Source organism: Delphinapterus leucas, chromosome 20, assembly GCF_059928025.1.
Source record: "Delphinapterus leucas isolate spDelLeu-1000000601 "Yukka" chromosome 20, BTC_Dleu_Yukka2, whole genome shotgun sequence".
In the NCBI taxonomy this organism is placed as follows: domain Eukaryota; kingdom Metazoa; phylum Chordata; class Mammalia; order Artiodactyla; family Monodontidae; genus Delphinapterus; species Delphinapterus leucas.
The window spans coordinates 11490674-11512011 of NC_143148.1; the positions used below are offsets into that span (position 1 = coordinate 11490674).

The 21338-nt window shown below is 46.8% G+C and overlaps 1 protein-coding gene and 1 long non-coding RNA gene across 2 annotated transcripts in view; one reads left to right on the forward strand and one right to left on the reverse strand.

The window, feature by feature from the left end:
* The window catches only part of LOC149744592 (uncharacterized), a 54486-nt gene extending 34780 nt beyond the window's left edge, over positions 1 to 19706 (forward strand). The window contains exons 3-4 of the long non-coding RNA XR_016390925.1: positions 3050 to 4702; positions 5451 to 19706. This is a non-coding gene — a long non-coding RNA (uncharacterized LOC149744592). The remainder of the gene's footprint in view (positions 1 to 3049; positions 4703 to 5450) is intronic.
* Positions 1717 to 4719, reverse strand: TEX101 (testis expressed 101). Its single transcript, XM_022585517.3, has 5 exons — positions 4506 to 4719; positions 4237 to 4380; positions 3908 to 4093; positions 2724 to 2852; positions 1717 to 2563 (listed from the first exon to the last, which is right to left on the reverse strand). The coding sequence occupies exons 1-5, from the start codon at positions 4567 to 4569 to the stop codon at positions 2343 to 2345; spliced, it is 744 nt and encodes a 247-aa protein (XP_022441225.1). The 5' UTR covers positions 4570 to 4719; the 3' UTR covers positions 1717 to 2342.
* Positions 19707 to 21338: the final 1632 nt, after the last annotated feature.

Below are 21338 nucleotides of genomic sequence, written 5' to 3' on the forward strand. Positions count from 1 at the left end.
GAAGTACCTTCATGTTCAGCCCTGAAATTTCAGAGTAGGCTATGTAAATTGAAGTTGATGTAATTCCAAAGGCCCAACTTTTAACTTGTTAGACTTGGAATTTTTAAGTTTCAGTCTAAGAATGAAGGCTTTATGGCATGATTGTTTGTCGTGGGATCTCAGTTCCCCGACCAGGGATTGAACCCCAGCCCTGGGCCCTCGGCATTGAGAGCGCAGAGTCCCAATCACTGGACCGCCAGGGAATTCCTATGGCATGATTGTTGGAAAAAGAAAAAGTAGGTTTGAGAAGAATGTGTGATAGTGGTCTGTGTATGGTGGGTGATAAATTGTAGGGTCTAGGCCGCATCTCATTCTCAATTACCTTGGGAGAAAGCAAGTCTCTACGAAATTATCTTTTCTTCAGATCTTCAGGAATTTCATCACCTATATGGGATTCCTAGGCTGCTTTAGATTCCTGAAGGACCTCGGTGGGATTTGAGAGCAGTTGGAAGAGGCCCCGAAGTCGCTAAGAGGGATGGCAGAGCTTACAGGGCCTGCGTGGAGCCCATGAATCCCCAGACAGGGTTGAAGATTTCCCAGTGGAAGCCAGCAGGAATGGAAGCTGAGAACCCAGGCATCAGTGAGAACCTGGACATGAGCAGCATGACGGGTGAAAACTAGACAGTCACCTCCTGCCCACCAGCACTATAGCAAAGCCCTGGGTGAGGAGAGTGGAAAGGAAAACAAGCCCTGAATTGACTGAACTTAGATCTGAAATGACTGAGAAAACCCTGACATGACTGAGTTTACTCAGACTGGTTACTCCACTAGGTAGAATGGGGGATTGTTATAAACAAAATTATCATAAAAAAATAATATATTTAAAAACAAAATTATCATAAAAAGAAACAATATATTTAAATAGTTTATATTATATATTTAAAAATTAAGAAAGTCGGCACACTTGAGTTTGTGGACTGAGAAATTTGTACATGCTGCATAAAGCTCTTCGGCAAATGATAGATATAATTTTAAAGATACCAAAACAATTCACAGGCCAAATTCTTAAAAACTATGGCTCTCCTCCATTTACTCAGGAATGTCTTCTGCAACTGTCTTCAGTGCCATTAAGAAGCCAGTGTCCTATGGGAAACAGCTACTTGGCTTTTTCGGTTCGTTTTTTGTTTTTGATTTTGTATTTAACAGTCAAGGCTCTGAATGCTTGTAATTTCCCAAATTTATATGTCCCCTCATTAAGTTAAAGTTTTATTTGTTGGTGTTTCCACTCCCTCTTTAGAGAGATTCACCAAACTGACACAATGGAGAACTGGATGCCTGGGAACAAAGATAACGTAGTAGCTGGAGTGGGCCTTTAACTCAAAGAGTTAGTAAGAACTAGAGAACTTTCTAGAAAGAACTTGGCTGGACTATACTATGATCAGACTCCCCTGTCCTTTGTGGGAGGGGTCAACAGTTTGTATTAAAAGTCTCTCCTCCCACTCCCAGTGCGGTTTATTGTATGTCAATTAAGCCTCAATAAGGCTGTTTTTTAAAAAAATGAAAAAAAGGCTGTTCCCCTTTACTCTACCTTTGCTCTATACAGCTCCTATATCACTGGAGTATTTTACAATAACATAGACTTTACGTATTCTTGAGTAATAAGTTAAATAAATAAGCATAAGAATGTGAAAAAAGAATCTCCCCACCCAATAGTTTTTCACCAACATTCATCAGACCCTACTGAACCCCAGGTCCCTCCTAAGTTCCTTCTGTCCACTGAGGAGGCATTAAGTAGTCAGCAGAGATGGGAAGGAATGATGTAAAGTGGGCAAGGGACAAACAGGATAGAGGGAGATGGGGCCACTATAATTGAAGAATTTAGAGTCTGATTTTTCTCATTCTGCCACACCTCCCAGGGAAATATCAGAACCCCAAGGCAGGTGACGTTGGCCTTACAATTGGGTTGGGAGCGTTCTGGAGGAGGACAACATTAGCCTGTTGTCCAGCTAGCAAGACAAAGAAACCTATTAGAGTGAAAGGAAAACCGGACTTTAGGTCAAAACATCAGAGTTCTGGTCCTGGCTCTGCCCATAGCTATGTAAGTGTGAGAAATTCATTCAAGTTTTCGAGATCTTTGATTCCCTTTCTGCAAAATGTGTAGGTTGGAGGAGATGAATTTTAAGGGCCCTTTTAGCTCAATAATGCCACTTCTAGTTTTGAGGCATACACACATCACGGCAGAAACTTTATTAGAAATGTCAGATGCATCCACTGGGACTGTTCTTCAGGCTTCCACCTGCCCCTCAGCTTGCTGATGACCACTCAGAAGAGATGTCCCGTGACCTGGGACCCGAAGCACCTACTCAATGGACAAGCGCTTGCAGCGACAGCGGCAGCAGTAGCTCTAACCTCCAGACTGAAGTGTGAAGCCATGTGGCCCCACTTTCAACCTTTCGGGGAGAGACAGACCTGAGTGGACACGTTTCCTTCACCCACAGGGGCCCTATTGTAAAGATCCCAGACATCAGCCTGCAGCCATCCGCGGATGTACAGCCTTTGATCTCCAAAGGTGCGCTGAGGTCTCCTGTGGAACAAGGAGGGATGGGGAGACACATAGATGTTTTAGGAAACCAGAGAGGAGTCCACGCCTCCCTCATTCCTGGAACCCTGAGTGTCAGAACCTCTTGGGCTACACTCAGATGCCTGGTTTTCCAGCCTCTGAAACCATCAGATGTTCAGTTTACCTCCAGTGACCTGAAGTTTTCCTTGATAGCATTGATTTGTATCGTTGGGGCAGGAAAGAGAAGGAGCATTCAAACAGGACCCCAAAGCCAGACAGGTTGGGCAGCGGAGGTCTGTTGACCCTCTGGTAGCTGAAGGGGGAGAGAGAGGGACAATTAAGGGCGTGTCCGCCTCTGAGTTGCCTCCCCTTGCTGCCTTCTCTTCCTCCAGTCTTTCCTGCTGATGCCTCTCTACTCAAGGACTGTTACTACCACCTCCCCACCCCTCTCCAACTGATTTCTGTGCTGTCAGAACCCCATCCAACATGACTTCCAAACTCTGTGCTTAGGTGTGGAGATACAGATATGAAAAGGACACAGTTCCTGCCAGCTAGGATCACTGCCTTGAAGGAAACAGACATGTAAGTAATTACCATACAATTCAGTAGGCATTGTGTCCAAGGTCTAGTGGCAAAGAAATGGAGGACCACCTAAGTACCTAAAATAATTTTGGTTAGGTATTTTCCCAGAGCCAACGCCTGAGTGGAGATGGAAGAAGAACAGAGGTTAGCTATGTGAAAATGGGGGAGGGGGAGGAGGGAGGGGAGCAAGGGAAACAGTGAGGACCAAGGGCTGGAGGCGTGAGCCGGCTTGGTGGATTGGAGAATTGTGAGAAGTTGTGGTGTTGATACTCAGCTGGTAGGCACAGGTGGGACTGGACTGTTTTTTATAGCCAGCATCCATTCTGATTGGTCAGTACCATCTCCACTGTTAAATATTTTGAATCCTAGCCCCAAGTAGAATACAATAAATGAGAGAAGGAAGAGAAGGAAATGAGCTGAAAAGATAGGCGGGGCCAGATTTCTATAGGCCTTGAGGACCAACAGGGGAACCGGGATGTGGCCATGCGGCGAAGGGGGAAGCAATGCTTGTTAGATGGATGATGCCACCACGCTGCTCAGAAACCTCCACTGACATTGTATTGCTTAATAGACCCCAAACCCCGTTTACACTCCAGACTTCACCGATGCCCCTCTGCTCGGAGCAGTGTTTCCAGACCTCAAGGTAACAATTCAGAAAAAGAAAGACGAGCCAAAGGTCTGAGGTCCTTTTGTGTATGGCGCACTTGGACCTAAGCAGAGTAAGCCCCGTTTTTTCAGGGCTGTATGGAGTTTCTCTCAGCACCCATCTCTCCCCTCCCAGGGTACCGTCAATCTCTTCTGTCCTCCATAACTCATGTAAGTCCTCTTTGTTGTTGCAGAAGGAGTCCTCACAGTAGTTACTGTAGGAGACTGCGACTAGGCCAGGGGCTGGCGTGTGCTGGATAAACGTTATTGCCGGTGCCCCGTCTGAGCTGCAGCCCTTAGTGGCCAAAATTGCTGTCTTGGTCCCTGCTGTGAGACAAGAGGGAGGGAAAGTGGGTGGGGGGCAGCGCCTGATTTTTGGCCTGGGGAAGGGGGAACCGCGTTAACATGGCCATGATCGCCTTCCCCCCTGCCCCTGCCCCACCAGCCAAACGGCCTCTTTCTCATTTTACCAGCCTTAACCATCAGCACGGTTTCCTGGCACAATGCCCCATTGTCACAAGTCTCAGCTTTGTCTGTGGTCCAGTTAAATGTCTCTACTGGATCCGCTTCTAAGCCCACGAATGTACTCTTTTGACAACGCAAGTTTTGTGCCACTGGGGAGAAAATGAGATAAAGATAAGCACGTGCCCTTCTCTGCGGGGCCCCAAAGCACTCCTTTTTCACCAGAAATCCATCCTCCGTGACCCAGCCGCTCTCCCCCCACATCCCCAATACATACAGATCAAGGTCGGGGCTCCTAGGAGAAAGAGGAACAGTAAAACCTGGAAATGACAGGCTCCCATGGCTTCTCTTAGAGACGTTTGGAAGAACCGATCAGGATCTGTGATTTGATGGAGAAGAAGCTTTTCAACCACATGGAACGAGATTAAATCTAAGTTCTGGCAACAAGTACTGACTTCAGGGCAGAGTTTACGGGTATATAAAACGATGATCTCGGGCTTCCCTGGTGGCACAGTGGTTGAGAGTCCGCCTGCCGATGCAGGGGACATGGGTTCGTGCCCCGGTCTGGGAGGATCCCACATGCCGCGGAGCGGCTGGGCCCGTGAGCCGTGGCCGCTGAACCTGCGCGTCCGGAGCCTGTGCTCCGCAGCGGGAGAGGCCACAGCAGTGAGAGGCCCGCGTACCGCAAAAAAAAATAAATAAATAAAACGATGATCTCTAAAGTCAGTCTGTCCCGATCTAGCTTGTGAGTTTGGGCAAGTTAACTAGTTAACAACCCTCAGTTTCCGTAGCTGTGCTTCTCAGACTCAGCCGCCTACACCAAGGAGCTCAACAGCCCCATACCCTCCAGCCTCTGGATCCGTAACCTGGCCCAAAGGCCCCTTCTCCCTCAGACTCCGGAGTCCAGGTTCAAATCTACGCTCTTTCGCGGCCCAAGAACCTCAGTCCCCAGCTCCCAACTTCATCAGAACCCAGGATTCTGAGATCTAAGCCCTGTCCTACCTAGGGATCCAGGAGTTTGGGTTCAGTCGTCTTTTCTGTCAGGACACATGATTCTGGGCACCCAGCTTCTCCCCCTCTCCGACCCAAGAGCGCAGGGCCCCGGCCCTCACCGCCCTCAGCTCCAGGAGTCCCGCACGCCCTGCCCCCCCCCGCCCCCCCCCGCCTCTCTTTCCTCAGGACCCAGGAATCTGGGCCCCCAGACACCCTTTTACTCTTTAAGGGACCAGAATTCCTCCTGGCTTCTATATGATCTCACAAGAATCTCCTTGTGCTGAAGGAACGCCCTGGAAGGCTCCACTCGCCCAGCCGGTCCTTCTCCTTCTAGTGTCTACGAGGCACGGAAGGCGGGGCCTGCTTCACCGGACAGATCACTCGAAGCTCCATTGGTCGATACGAAAGCATCTGGTGAGCTCATTGGATGAGCCTGGAGGAACGCCACACCCCATTGGCCTATCCCAGGCTGTCTTGCTAGTACGCATGCGCAGGACGCCGAGTGGGTGGCAAGCTGGGGGACCTAGAACTCGCTGGTCTTTGCCGCGCTAGGCCTGCAGGGCGGGGCAGGTGGTGCATCCCCAAATGGCCTTGCTTACACTTTTCTGTCTTTGGGTTATAGAATCCCTACTTCTCCAGCCACACTAGGAAGTCAAACCCTTGGCTTTCACCCACTGAACTTTTCTCCCTGTCCAAATTGCCTCGCATGTTTCCAGCCTGGCCCCTGACCCAGCACCCATCCAGTGGCCATAGCCGCTGGAAGTCAACTTGGCCTCCTCACCTGTCACTTGCAGTGGTTCCTGCTCAGCCCAGCCCTCATCCTCTGAACACGTCATGGCACCAGCCTCCTCCGTGACCTTCTGGAAGGCTGAATAGGGTAATGCGGGCTTCAGTGTTACTTCCGGCACCCCTGAATGACTGATTGCCATCGTATCTAACCCACGTGTCAGTGTCAGTACCATGAACACGTTGTGTCATTCAGATTTCTTGTTCGTGGCTGGAAAATCCTATTTCATATATATATATATACACACACACACACACACACACATATATATGTGTATATATATATATGTATATATATATAAGCTTTCCGATGTAACATGAAGTAGAGATGTCCTTTGTTCTTTCAGACTTGGTACTGTTTCTGTGAGTTCTATGGTATAAATGAATATTTATTTTTAATAGAGAAAAATGCCGCAATAAGAATGGTGTTGGTAAAACTCTAAATTTTGTGTAAAAATATATTAAGAGTTTTCAATTGGGGACTGCTAATATTAAGAATATTATTATTAATATGGTTATTAACATAAATATTAGGAACAGTTCATATGTACAGTAAGAGAGCGTTCTGGTCCCAAAGACCCTGTCTCTCAGGACCCAGGACTCTGAGCCACCCTCCCTTCTTCTTGGGACTCAGGCCTCCAGCACTCACCTCCTCTGAGCTGTAACAGTGTGTGGTTTTCCCGGTCATTGTGTACCTATAGGTGTGGTGCAAGGTCTCAGGTCTTGGCCACAATTGCCAATGCAGGACCAATGGGTTAGGGGAAACTGGAGGGCAGAGAGGGTGGTAGGGAGCTGCACAGACACCTGCTTCAAGCTCCAGAATCTTGTCTCAGGGCCCTCATCCCTTCCCATGCTTCTGACTGGCACTCACCCTTCCTCTTCTGTCCTAGCCCCAAAGCTGGCTTCTAGCACCTGTAGTGAAGGTCATCTTAAATAATCTCTTGGCCTGTTAATTAGTTTGCTGAAGCTGCCGTAACTAAGTACCACAGATTGAGAGGCTGAAAGTCCAAAATAAAGGTATCAGCAGGGTTGGTTCCTCCTGAGGGCTGTGAGGGAAAGATCTCTTCCAGGCCTTTCTCGTTGGCTTGTAGATGGCTGTCTTCCTCTCGTGTGTTCACATCGCCTTCCCTCTATGCATGTCTTTTTTAAAAAATATTTATTTATTTATGTTATTTTTGGCTGCGTCAGGTCTTAGTTGTGGCGCCTGGGCTCTTCGTTGCAGCCTGTGGGCTTCTCTTCTAGTTGTGGTGCGTGGGCTTAGTAGTTGCGGCTCTCTAGTTGCGGCATGTGGGCTCCAGAGCGCGTGGGCTCTGTAGTTGCGGCACACAGGCCCTCTAGTTGTGGCTCACATGCTCAGTAGTTGTGGCGCATGGGCTTAGTTGCCCCGTGGCACGTGGAATCTTAGTTCCTCTACCAGAGATCGAACCCACGTCCCCTGCACTGGAAGGTGGATTCTTAACCACTGGACCCCCAGGGAAGTCCCCTTCTATGCATGTCTGTGTCCAGATTTTCCCTTAGTATGAGGGTACCAGTTGGATTAGGTCCCACCCTAATGTCCTTGTTTTAACTTCATTACGCCTGTGAGGATCCTATTTCTAAATAAGGTCACTTTCTGAGGTAATGGAGGTTAGGACTTCAACATGTGAATGTGGGGGCAATACCACCCATAACAGCCTGTTAGAGAGACTTGTGTTACAGATGAAGCAGTGAATAGCGCTCCAGGGGCATCGTGCTACCATTTTGTAATTTCTTCTGTGTTAACGTCATTCCTGATGCAGCCTTTGCTTCCCACAGAGGCTACCTTGATGGCTGGTGAGGGAGGGTGTGAAGATGCAAGACTGAGGGGGTATCCCCGGAGCGAGTCAGGGGCTCAGAGGCTCACTCAGGGATTCCAAATAGGCCAGAACAGTGTCCCTGTTAACACAAGGTATATATAGTGCATCCCAGTGGGTCAGTTTGTAGGGGAAACGCCCCTTTCTACCCAAGCGTGCCCATCTGATTCTATTATGAGAAGAGTAAGGATCAGATATAGGTTCAGTTCTTGGGGGGCTGTAGGATTTCTCCTGCCTTCAGGCTTGCCCTGTCTTTGACATCTTTGAGTGATTCCACATCAAAGCATCTGGGAAGAAAGTGCCCCCTTTCTCAGTCTGTGTCTGTCCCTCCAAGTCACAGGCTTGGGAAGGTGATGCTTAAGTCACACTCCAGGTGACCTGGCCATAGAGTCCCTCCATCTCAGGTTTAGAAGGAACCTTGGAAGTGTAAGACCCCTTCCTCTATTCTTCATCCCATTTCTGTTTATATACCTGTAGGGACCTTTCACCACCACCCCTGTGGGAGAAGTGGCCCTGCCGTTTTGGTGTGAGAGAAATCCCTAGATCTTTCTTAGCCTCAGCTGATCTCTTTTCCTTTCTGAGCCTCAGTTTCCTCATCTGGAAAATGAGAAGGTTAGTCTAGAGCAATGGTTGGCAAGTTATTTGTGACATTATATGGAAAATAAAATGAAAACAAAATGAAACGAATGGCTCACCTATAGTGAGGACTTTTTTTTCTTTTTTAAACACTAACGGGACCATCATTGTTCACCTGGATTTTTGCAATACGTGCTGCCTTTGCCCCACTTCAGTCTATTCCCCTCTTGGTATCAGAGTGATCTGGTAAATATAAGTCAGATTCCCGTTTTACCCCAAGAGAGAGTCTAAGTCCTTACGATGGTCTCTAATGCCCTACTGTGTCCCCACGTCCTGTTCTGCCCTCCCTCATTCGTTCTGCTCCGCCCACACTGGCCTCCAGGCTGTTCCAGGAACGCATGGCCGGCACACGCTGACCTCAGGGCCTTTGCATATGCTCCTCCAGCTCTCTGAAACCATCCACCTTATGCCCACTTCCTCCCTTCATTCATGTCTCTGTTATAACAGCACTCTTTGCTGACTCTTGTTTAGAAGAACAGCAGCCATGTCAGTCTCTGACCCCTTGCTCTGCCTGAGTTTCTTCTGAGCACTTATCATTGCCTGACATATTATTTGTCTATATTTATTTCTATGTTCATTGACTACTTTCCCCAACAAGAAGGTAAGCTCCACAAAGGCAGGGGGTTTGGTTTTGATTTGTTTATTCCCTGGTGTATCCCTGGCATCTACGACAGAGCATGGTAATAGAAGGGGCTTGTTAAATAAATACACATCACATTGGGGAATGAGGCTCAAGGAGATGGTGACGCTCAAAAGCTGGGACTGGCACCCATGTCTCTGATTCAGACACTAGGCTTTTAACTGCTGGGCTCTTCCTGACTGTGCCGACCCACCGTTCTCACTGGGACCACCACCCCTTATGGGGACAGTCAAGGCCACTCATGTTTCAGCCCTTCAGTTCTACTTCAGTATGGGCTCTTGCTGTGGCCTATCTTGAGCAATCTATATGTGCTTGTACCCAGCCCTCTCTGACCCCCAGGCCTTCACAGGAGCTGTTCTATCACCCTGGGATGCCCTTCTGTCCTCTACTTATTCCCTGACATCGTGCACACCTCTCCCTCTGTCTCCTGGTCTTCCTGATGCTCAGTAAATATTTGCTAAACTGTTGATGTCCAAAGTGTTTTGTCTATGCCTTTGTATTAGGAATTTTTGCTTTATGGTACAATGGCTGTGTGTGTGCGTGTGTGTCTGTGTGTCCATGTGAGTTTGTGTGTACGCTTCTGTACATGTACATGTCCGTGTCTCTGTGTGCATGTGTGTGTCTGTGCATGTTTCTCTGTGTGTACATGCCTGTGTCTATGTGTATGTTATGTGTACATGTATGGCTGTATGTGTAGACCATGTCTGGGTGTATTTATATGTGTGTCTGGTTCCTTCCAACTGTGTCTGATCCATCCCTGTGTACCCAGCACATGATTGTAAATGCTTGCTACTATATAAAGCTCCTATAAACATTCATATAAAAAGACCTTGTTTGGACATATATTCTCATTTTCTAGGGTAAGTGTAGAACTGCTGGGGCATAGGGTAGGTGCATAGTAGGTTTTATAAGGAATTCCTAGACCTTCTTCCAAAGTGGTCGCACAGTTTTACACTCTCACCAACAATGTAGGAGAATTCTGGTTGCTTCACATTCTTGCTAACCCATGGTTTTGTCAGACTTTTAACCATTCTAGAGGGTGTGTAGTAGTATCTCATTATGCTTTTAATTAGCATTTCTCTGATAATGAAAAATGTTGAGTAACTTTTCATGTGCTAATTAACTATTTGTATACCTTTATTAGCAAAGTGTCAGTTCAAATCACTGGCCCATTTAAACCTGGGTTATTTGACATGAAAGGATGCTCAACATCATTAATCATTAGAGAAATGCAAATCAAAACTACAATGAGGTATCACCTCACACCGGTCAGAATGGCCATCATCAAAAAGTCTACAAACAATAAATGCTCTAGAGGGTGTGGATAAAAGGGAAGCCTCTTGCACTGTTGGTGGGAATGTAAATTGATACAGCCACTATGGAGAACAGTATGGAGATTCCTTAAAAAACTACAAATAGAACTACCATATGAGCCAGCAGTCCCACTACTGGCATTTACTCTGAGAAAACCATAATTCGAAAAGAGTCATGTACCACAATGTTCATCGCAGCACTATTTACAATAGCCAGGACATGGAAGCAACCTAAGTGTCCATCGACAGATGAATGGATAAAGAAGATGTGGCACATATATACAATGGAATATTACTCAGCCATAAAAAGAAATGAAATTGAGTTATTTGTAGTGACGTGGATGGACCTAGAATCTGTCATACAGAGTGAAGTAAGTCAGAAAGAGAAAAACAAATACCGTATGCTAACACATATATATGGAATCTAAAAAAAAAAAAAAAGGTTCTGATGAACCTAGGGGCAGGACAGGAATAAAGGTACAGACATAAAGAATGGACTTGAGGACAGGGGGAGGGGGAAGGGTAAGCTGGGACGAAGTGAGAGAGTAGCATTGACATATACACACTACCAAATGTAAGATAGATAGCTAGTGGGAAGCAGCTGCATCTCACAGGGAGATCAGCTCAGTGCTTTGTGACCACCTAGAGGGGTGAAATAGGGAGGGTGGGAGGGAGACGCAAGAAGGAGGGGATGGGGGATATATGTATACATATAGCTAATTCATTTTGTTTACAGCAGAAACTAATACAACACTGTAAAGGAATTATACTCCAATAAAGGTGTTAAAAAAAAAAACGGAGTTATTTGCCATCTTATTATTGCATTATAAGAGTGCTTCATGTTTTCAATATATGTATTGCAAGTATTTTCTTTCAGTCTGGGACTTGTCTTTTTACTGTTAAGAAAATGGTATCTTTTGAAGAGAAGAAGTTTTTCATTTTGAGAAAGCCCAATTTATCAGTTTTTTTCATGATTCATGTTTTTTGGTGTTCAGTATAAAAATGTCATTTACCCTAAGGTCACAAAATTTTTTTTGCTATTTTTTTTCTAGAAGATTTATCATTTTGCCTTTGCATTTAGGTTTATGATCCATTTTGAGTTCACTCTTGTGAATGGTGTGAGGTAAGGATTGAGGTCCATTTTCTCCCTAAATCCACCAGTTCTAGAATCCTTTGTAGAAAAGATTGTCCTTTCTCATTAAATTACTTTCATACCCTTAGCTGAAAATCAATTGATCATATGCATATACATTTCTGGACTCTACTCTGTTCTATTTAACATATACATCTAGATAATACCACACTCTGTTGATCACTGTATTTTTTTAAATTAATCTATTTATTTATTTATTTTTGGCTGTGTTCCGTCTTCGTTGCTGCGCCCGGGCTTTCTCTAGTTGCAGTGAGCAGGGGCTACGCTTTGTTGCAGTGCGCATGCTTCTCATTGTGGTGGCTTCTCTTGTTGCGGAGCGTGGGCTCTAAGTGCACGGGCTTCAGTAGTTGTGGCATGTGGGCTCAGTAGTTGTGGCGCATGGGTTTAGTTGCTCCGCAGTATGTGGGATCTTCCCGGACCAGGGCTCGAACCCGTGTCCCCTGCACTGGCAGGCGGATTCTTAACCACTGCACCACCAGGGAAGTCCCAGATCACTGTGTTTTTGTAGTAGCCTTAAAATCAGATAGTGTAAATCCTCCAACTTTCTTCTACTTTTGTAAAACTGTCTTAGCTATTATAGGGCCTTTCCACTTCATCATAAATTTTAGAATCAGCTTGTCAGCCACTACAAAAGGCTTGCTAAACTTTTGATTGGAATTAGAATTTTATTTTAATTGATTTGAATTGCATTGAATATGTACGTCAATGTGGCAGAATTGATATCGTCACAATATTGAGTCCTCCAATCCATGAACATGATATCTCTCTTCACTTATCTAAGACTTCTTTCACTTCTGTTTAGCTATACTCACTAGATTTTAGTGTACAAGTCTTCCACATATTTTGTTAAATTTATTATTTGATATTTTATGTGTGTAGATGCCTTTGCAAGTGGTATTTTTAAATACTTCACTTTCCAGTTGTTCATTGCTAATATATAGGAATATTTAAGAGTATAGAATAGAGAATAATATAGAATAGTTAAGCTCTGTTAACATGGGTATAGGATAGACTTTACTCTAGGGGCTGGTTTAGCTCTACTCATAAATTATAACTTTTCTGGGGTCTCCACTGAATGTCCTATGTGTTCAACAAGGTCTCTCTGCCTGGTTTATTGAAATTGGAATGTTTTCTCTTTCCGTGTGAGCTTTGGACATTGTTCCATATATAGCCCCCTGGAAGGTTATTTTAAGTTTGTTTGCACGCAAACTCACAAGCTTAAATAAGGGGTTTTATCTCTATTCTAAATTGCCTGTATCTGCTCACTTAACCCTGGTCAGGGAGACATGGCATTTTTATTTGTGTGTTTTAAATTAATTTTTGGCATTGTGAAGATGGCCCTAACCCACCTCTAAATAAAGTAACCCTAAGCGGGCATTTTAACGAGAGTTAGTGTGGGTTTAAAATGTTAATTATTGATGTAAATAAAGTAAATCTTCCTTTGGGTTCAGTTTTTAAAGCCATCCATCACTTAAAGAAACATGGATTAACACTGAGCATGAGAAACCACATAGAGAGGCCTAGCTCACAACCAGCACCAACTGTCAGACGTGTGAGTGATGCCATCTTAGACCCACCAGCCTCAATCAAATTGACAAATGCAGACACATGAGCATCTCCAAGTGAGAGCAGCAGAAGAACCACAAGCTGAGCCCAGTTCTAGTTGATGACCCATAGAATTGTGAACAGATCAAATGGCTGTTGTTTTAAGTGACCATTTGTGATGGTTTGGAAGGTATCAGTAGATAACTAACATAATATGTTGTCGCAAACCCAAGTATCCATTTGTGGCTAGACCTGCGGAAAATAGCGTTAAAGAAAAATCTCATGTGAAAAATCTCAGATGTGACCACTGAATGTTATTCTTGCTAGCGAGGCCGAGCTATTGGACAGGTTGGGTAGAAGTCAAATAGAATGGTTTAAAAGGAAATACAAATAGGAGCTTCTATTCAATTTAAGCCTAAATTTGGCATTAAAAATTAGCAATTGGTTCTTGGCTGGGGTCATAACATAAATTTGAGTTTCCTAATTAATCTTTCTCATTGGAAAGTTTTTAAGAGGTACAGGGGATTCCCTGGTGGTCCAGTGGTTAGGACTAGGTGCTTTCACTGCCGAGGACCTGGGTTTGATCCCTGGAGGGGGAACTAAGATTCCACAAGCCTCGCCCGTTTGGCCAAAAAAAAGGTACAAAAAGTCAGACCAAATATATGCCTCTGGTCACCTGAGTTTTACAGTTGTCTCATCTGATTGGTCAGCGGCTGTTGCACATCATAGGAAAATTTTGTCTTTTGTGTACCTGGCTCCAGTTTCTTATTTTGTGTTAGCTTTCAGTGGCCCGCACCCATCGCTTTTTCTTTTACCACTGTTCTTCCACCAGGAGAATCCAACCTTCTTGTATCTTGGGAACTGTAAGTGTTGGTCATCTTGGGTGACTTCTCAAGCCATAATAGGGAGAGCCACAGTGCCGATGGCGTCAGTGCTCACACACCACACACCTTGGATACTGAGGTGCACATGCTTTGGGCAGTGACCAAACTTGGTCCCCTGCTCACACACCCAGAGGTGAGGGCTCCCTGACAGGTTCAGAGCTGGAAGGGAGGATAAGAATCTATTCTTTAAGAATCGAGAGCTCAGGGGATCCTTGAGGGCTCTCAGGGCAGGGTATGGCCAAGCCCATGTGTGCATACTCCCCGGCTCTCTCTGGGGTGTGCGCAGTGCTGTGCTGGGACTAACTCCACCCGGTTCATAAGAGCCAGTGTTGACATTTTCAGGAATTTTGCAAGCCAGTTGCTAAACACAGCCACTATTAAAAATTAAATTATGTCAACTTACAACTAAATTATATTCAAACAAAGGTAACAAATACTCAAAAATCATCACTTCCTAAATTATCGTTCTACATTTCACTATTATCTATGTTCTTGAGGCTGTTTATAGATATTATATTTGTATAGTAGAAATAATGGTTGTTCATGGGCATTTCTTCCCAACTCCATGGGCAGGGACATCGTGGTAGCTTGAAATCAGCCACAGTGGGAGTATTTATACTATGGGCATTGGCAAATGCTACAGATCAGAGCTTTTATTTCTCCCTTCAGGGAAGCAGTTGTTCAACATTTACCAGCACACCACGAGTGTGCATGGCCTTGTGCTCAAGTGTAGATTTATGTAGAAGGGAGCTCTCTCCCCCTGTTTCAGTGTTGAGGCTTTTCATACCAGTTATACATCTATGAAGTGCATGGCACCCCCTAGATGTAGAGCATTTGTGCAATGCACAGCATGACCTGTGCAATGGTCATGGTGGTCCTGACTCTGTTATATGTTGTCACAGTGATATGTTTAAAGTACATGAGGGAGTTCCCTGGTGGCCTAGTGGTTAGGATTCTGGGCTTTCACTGCTGGACCCAGATTCAATAGCTGGTCAGGGAACTGAGATCCTGCAAGCCATGCAGCGCAGCCCCCCAAAAAAGGTTAAAAAAAATAAAATGAAATACATGATTACTCCCAACTCCTGCACAATCCTTTGTGGTTTCCCTGGATCCAACCTTAACAGTTGTAAGCAGTACTCCCTTTAATAAATTCTACTCAAGTTACCCAGTTTGGGTATACCATTCATTTCCTGCTGGGACCCTGACCAATTCAGTAATTAGAATGAGCAGTGTCACCCAGAAAGAGACCAACAAAACTGTATTCTGGGATTAGGTTTCCACCACAGGGAAACCCACACAGAGAGAACCACCTTGATGGGGCACAGGTGAGACGAGGCCTATGGAAATTTCACAGTTGCTCAAATTGTTGCCGAGTCCAAGCTCGCTCTGCTTGCCGCACAACGGGCCAATACATCAGAGACGAGGTATTGAGGCAAGGAATACAACTTTATTTGGAAAGCCAGGAGACTGAGAAGATGGTGGACTAGGGTCCCCCAAAAAACCATCTTATCAGGGTCTGGATGAGGCAGGAGATAGATGGGCTCCTGGAGAGACATTTACAACTGGCCTCTTGTTCACACTTCCTGGCGTGAGAAGAAGATGGGCTCCAGGCCAGACATTCATTCCCAGCCCCCTGTTTACATTTCCTGAAGCAAGAGACAAACGGGCTCCAGGACTACATATTTATGACGGGACCCCTGTCTATATTTCGAGATCTGCACCTCAATATAAAAACCAGCAACAGAAATAGGGTAAATAACTAGACATTGGACATTTTTATGGCAGGGACAGAGTGGGACTAAACCCTGTTAAAAGATCAAGAGGGGCTTCCCTGGTGGTGCAGTGGTTGAGAATCTGCCTGCTAATGCAGGGGACACGGGTTCGAGCCCTGGTCTGGGAAGATCCCACGTGCCGCGGAGCAACTAGGCCCGTGAGCCACAACTACTGAGCCTGCGCGTCTGGAGCCTGTGCTCTGCAACAAGAGAGGCCACGACAGTGAGAGGCCAGCGCACCGCGATGAGGAGTGGCCCCCGCTCTCCGCAACTAGAGAAAGCCCTCGCACAGAAACAAAGACCCAACACAGCCAAAAATAAATAAATAATAAATAAATTAAAAAAAAAACTAATTTGACTTATTAAAAAAAAAGAAAAAGATCAAGAGGTCATACATTTCCCATCCCTGAGGCAAGGGAAACATTGCACATGCGCAGAAGGGCTCCTTGGGGGTCAAAAAGGAGGGGGCACCACCCCATAATATGTGATGCTAAGGCTGTCCACCGGCCTCTGGGCTGTAATCCATCTGGGAAAAAAGTTGTGCACACGTGTTGGGGAGGGTCCTAGGACAGGTCAGGTGTGGAAAAAGAAACCAGATAATTGGCCAGAGGTAAACAGAGACCCGGAAGAACTGCCCTGTATAAGTGACTTAACCGCGTCTCTACTGCGCTCCTCCTCATTGGGGGGATGCCCACACCCTTTCTCTCCGGGTGTGCATCTCTGCCTTGCTTCTGTCTTAACTAAACAGTTTCTCTGTGTGCTCTCCCACCTGTTGTTGTGCTATGTCTCTAATAATAAACTTTGTACCTGTTTTTACAGTTTTTGCCTCCGTGAGATATGCATTTTTCACAGAGGGCAAGAGCCAGGGGGTGTGGTGGCTAGGATTCCTGGTTTCATCCAGGCAACCCAGGTTCAATTCCCGGGCAGGGAATTAAGATCTTGCTTCACACCACCACTCACAGCTGCCTCTCCGAGATCTTGGACGCCAGTTTCTTTTATAGAATCAGAGAGGGAAGTAAAGTAAAAAGGCAGAATAGAGAGGGAGAGGCAGGGAGGAAGTAAAGTAAAAAGGGCCATCAGTCTTGCAAAACATCTCCTGGAATGGCCATCCTTGGGGAGGGGACGTGTTAATTTCTTTCTTGCAGCCATTTACAGGCGGGTAGTGTTCCCTGAGGCAGGCCATTATGTAAGATTATAACAAAAGCAAGGAAAAGCAAAGCCTAAAGTCAAAGAAACAGATCTAACTTGGAGTGAAAATTGGCTCTTCCCTGTTACAAGATTATCACTGGTGGTAACGGTGAAAGAAGTGCAGGTGGAGAGCAAGGTATTGGGAGTCGATGTGGGTGTGGTACTTTGTTACTATGGCAGCAGTGGTGCCGAGGTTGATTGTGGTCAGCTGGTTTCTACGGATGACCCTAGAGAGCAACTGAAAGATGAGACTGTCCAAATGGAAATGTGATGGACACTCAGAAAGCTCCCTTAGCAGAGCGTCCCTTGTTTCCTGTAGTCACAGGGCACATACGGCTGAGGACAAGGCCCAAAGTCTGAGTGAAAGTGTTACAGAGTTGCACTGCCAGGTAAATGTTCAACCCTGCCACTTTGTGCTAAGGAAAAGGCGCTGGGGGAGAAGACAGTGTGACCCTCATACATGGGACAGGGTCCCCTTATAGGGGACTGCTTCTCCTCCAGACCCACAAGAGTGAATTTCCAACGTCGTCCAGAGAAGCACGGGGCTTGGTCCGGCATGGGCATGCCACACACTGAGAGCGTTACAGGACCTCACCAGTCTGTACTGGCAGGAGTCCTGGAGCATGTGTGTGAACAGACTCTGTGCCGGTTATCCATCTATTGCCTCTCAGCTCCAGATCCACTCTTCATTGCCCTGCTGGATCTTGCAAGCATTTTTCATCGTCTTCCTGGCACAATGTTAGGCTTTGCCAGTAGAGGGAGCAAAACGGACACTGCAGGAGGGAGAGCTTGTCTTCCAGCCCCAGGTATAGAGGTTGCTTCCTAGATCTGCTTGCTATTCTCTTATCTTTTAAAGTTCTCTTTACCCTTCTTTACCCGTTAGTAACCCATCCCCTCTTAATCCTCATCCCCTGTTACTAGTTAATGATTTTCTTTCTTTTTTTTTTTGGTTACGCCGAGGGATCTTACTTCCCCGACTGGGGACTGAACCCAGTGCCCCCTGCAGTGGAAGCACGGAGTCCTGACCGCCTGACCACTGGGCCGCCAGGGGATTCATTAATGATTCTTTATATTAACTGGGTTCGATCCCTGGTCGGGGAACTAAGATCCCGCATGCCACGTGGCCAAAACACCCAAAAACCAAAACCAAAATACTTTCCCCTGGGCTTCCCTGGTGGCGCAGTGGTTGAGAGTCCGCCTGCCGATGCTAGGGGACACGGGTTCGCGCCCCGGTCCGGGAAGATCCCACATGCCGCGGAGCGACTGGGCCCGTGAGCCATGGCCGCTGGCCCTGCCCGTTTGGAGCCTGTGCTCCGCAACGGGAGAGGCCACAGCAGTCAGAAGCCCGCGTACCGCAAAAACAAAACAAAAAAAACAACAAAACGTTCCCCTTTAAAATTGGTGCGTGGTTCCTGATGCCTGCCTGGACCCTGGCTGATACAGATTCTAAGGGTGTGAGACCAGATAGGACCAGGAGAAAGGCTTCATGGGGCCAAGTTCTTTCACATGGGATATAGGATTGCAGGTGTGGGTTCAAGCATCTGGGAATATCATTATGAGCCTGCTAGGTTAGTGAGTTCCTATCTGGACTCAATGCTAGAACTTCTCCAGCGTATTGGAGAGAAACAGAGTCCCAAGTTTGGGGACCAGGGGAAGCTGGAAACAGTCCATCTTGTGCAGCCTCCTCAGTCACCTCCTTATCCTGTCCCGTGGGAAGGCATCGGAGGAGGGGACATCGAGAGCGCTGCGGTGGCAGAAGAACCTCTGAGGCAGAAGCTGCTTATGGGAAGGCTGGAAAAAGGGGATTTGGGAGCCGCCAGATGGTGTCACTGGGTGTGCAGGACAACGTGGCCCCAACCACTGGGACAAGCCACAGAGCAAAAATGTCATCAGAGTGTTTTGACAGGTGGGGATCCATGGCAAAAGCTAAATGACCGGGGGTCCCTAAAGGTGCAGGGATTTTTCTAGCTCTGACGGGAAGAGATCTTAGGTCACCATGACAGGGACTTCTTATCCAATTCCCAGACTAAGCCAGTTCATAGACCTGGAACCCCGTGAATGAGCAAGGAGGCCGGGCCCGTTTGAGAAGGACCCTGCAGTGCAACCATGGGTGTAGGTGGTGAATCTTCCCCCAACACCAGAAAGACTGGTTGCGGGGGGCGGGGGAGGTGTGCATGTATCTGGAGGACTTGGGCGCTGGTCAAAGGGGAATAAATGCTCAGACCTTGTGAGGATTACTTGGATGATAGCTCTGGATGGATGCTTATCGCCACCGTGAGCCAGGTGAGGGTGTAGACAGACTTTCGGCTCAAGTCCCTTTCCCAGTGGGCTCCAGAGGACCACAGACTCATCCTGTTATTTATGTCATCCTAGAATGTATAATAGGAACAGGTAACTGGAAAAGCCCTCACATAGGTTCCCTGACCCATGGAGTGAGGGCTGTTATGGTAAGAAAGACCGCATGGTGCTCCTGAAACTATTATCACGCCCACCAAGATGGTAAATCAGAAGCTATAATGCACCCGTGGGGGAATTTCTGAGATTAATGCCAACACCACAGCATGAGAGACACAGGGACCTAGGTGGCTATCGCATCTCGGTCTAGAGCATGACGACAGTTTCTGGCAAATATAAGTGGCAATGATAATTGCAGCTACGGTTCTGGTTGTGGTTTCTTACAGATCTAACAATTCGTTGTTCTGTATTCGTTGGCAGAGATAATCAGAAGCATTTATATTTCAGGGACAAGAGGACACCTTCACTTTCTGGCCTCATGTCTTGGTCAACTCTCCTCCCCTCTTGTCCCAGAGGGACCTTGATCGTCTGATTTTCTACAGAACATCACACTGGTCCACTTCATCGATGAATTTATGTTATTTAATCAGAGAGTAAACAAGAAGTCGCAGGCGCCCTTGATGATAACACACGTGTGCCACAGGGTGGAGGATAAACTGTGCGTCATCTACTCCCCATCCCATCACACTGGTGTAAGTCCTAGGGGACTATAGGTCTGGGGCATGTCTCAATATTCCTTCTAAACTGAGAGACAATTTGCTACACCTTGTGTGGCTCCCTTTACAAAAAAGATCAGTCCTTTAGGAGTTGGCTGGGGGGGTGTAGCACATTTTGACATCCTACTCCTACTCATTTGTGAGGGAACCCATAAAATTGCCAGTTTTGACTGGATCCTAGAGCAGGAAAGGACTCTGGTGCAGGTTCAGACTGGAAACCTAGCTGCTCTGAACCTCGGGGCATCTGATCCAAGAGACCCAATGTCCCTGAAAGTTTCTGTGACATAAAGAGATAATAGGATAATCATAGTGCAGAACCTTGGGGTTTTGGAGCAAAGGTATGTCTTCTTCTGCAAATAACTAACCTCCATCTGGGAAACAGCTCCTGGCTTATTACTGGGACCCAGTAAAGTTTGAATACCTGACCATGGCACACCATGAGCGTTGTGACCTGAACTGCACATCACATACTGGGTGTAGTCAAGTTACCAAACCATGACGTTGGGCACGCACAGAAGCATCTGCCATCCATGGAGAAGGTGTGTATGAGGTCAGGGCACAGGTGGACGCCCCAGCAGGTGGCCCAGACACCTATGGCACCCGCTTCTCCTGCCTTTTCCCCCACCCACACCTATGAGCTCATGGGGATTCCCTGGGATCTGTTTACAGGGGGATTGACGGCACAGACTAGGTTTACGGATAGATCTGGAGCGTGGGCTGGCGCCAGGCAGAAGTGGGTAGCGGCTGTGTTAGCACTTGCACGTGTGGTCCTGAAAGAGCGATGCAAGGAAATCCCTCAGGCGGCAAAACTTCAGGGGTCCACTTGTGGGAGGGAGAGAGGTCCTCAGGTCCACTTCGGCATGGACCCCTGGTGAGCCATTTGGTCAAGGACTTGGTAAGAAGAAAGGTATCAAATGAAGACGGGGGGATATGTGTAAGGTCCTCTGGGGATGGGCACAGAGTGTGAAGATGTTCACGTCCCACACGAATGCCCACCAGAACCCATGCCCTGAGCATGGGTACCCTTGGTATCCTGTGGACAGTGTCAGGCGGCTTCTCTCCCATCAGTGCTTGCACGCTGGGCCCATGTGCAAAGTGGCCATGTGGGTGGTGGAGGCTCTGATTTTGGATAGACAGCAGTAAGTGATCTTGACACAGGATCTTATTTCCCTGCCCAGAAATTGAACTTGAGTAGCCTGGATGAAAACCAGGAATCCTAGCCCCTAGTCCACCAGGGGGCTAGAGGCTAGAAGTGAAGTTGCCCTGGCTCTTGCCCTGTTGTAACAAGAATGTTTCAAGGAGGCAAAAACTGCAAAAACAGGTACAGAGTTTGTTATTAGCAACACAGCACAACATG

Coding starts and splice junctions, on each gene's coding strand:
- TEX101 (XM_022585517.3), bottom strand. CDS start 4,569: ATGGGAGCCTGTCATTTCCAGGTTTTACTGTTCCTCTTTCTCCTAGGA. Junction 4,094..4,236: donor CGTGCTGATGGTTAAGGCTG/GTAAAATGAGAA, acceptor CTTGTCTCACAG/CAGGGACCAAGACAGCAATT. Junction 2,564..2,723: donor AAAACTTCAGGTCACTGGAG/GTAAACTGAACA, acceptor CTTGTTCCACAG/GAGACCTCAGCGCACCTTTG.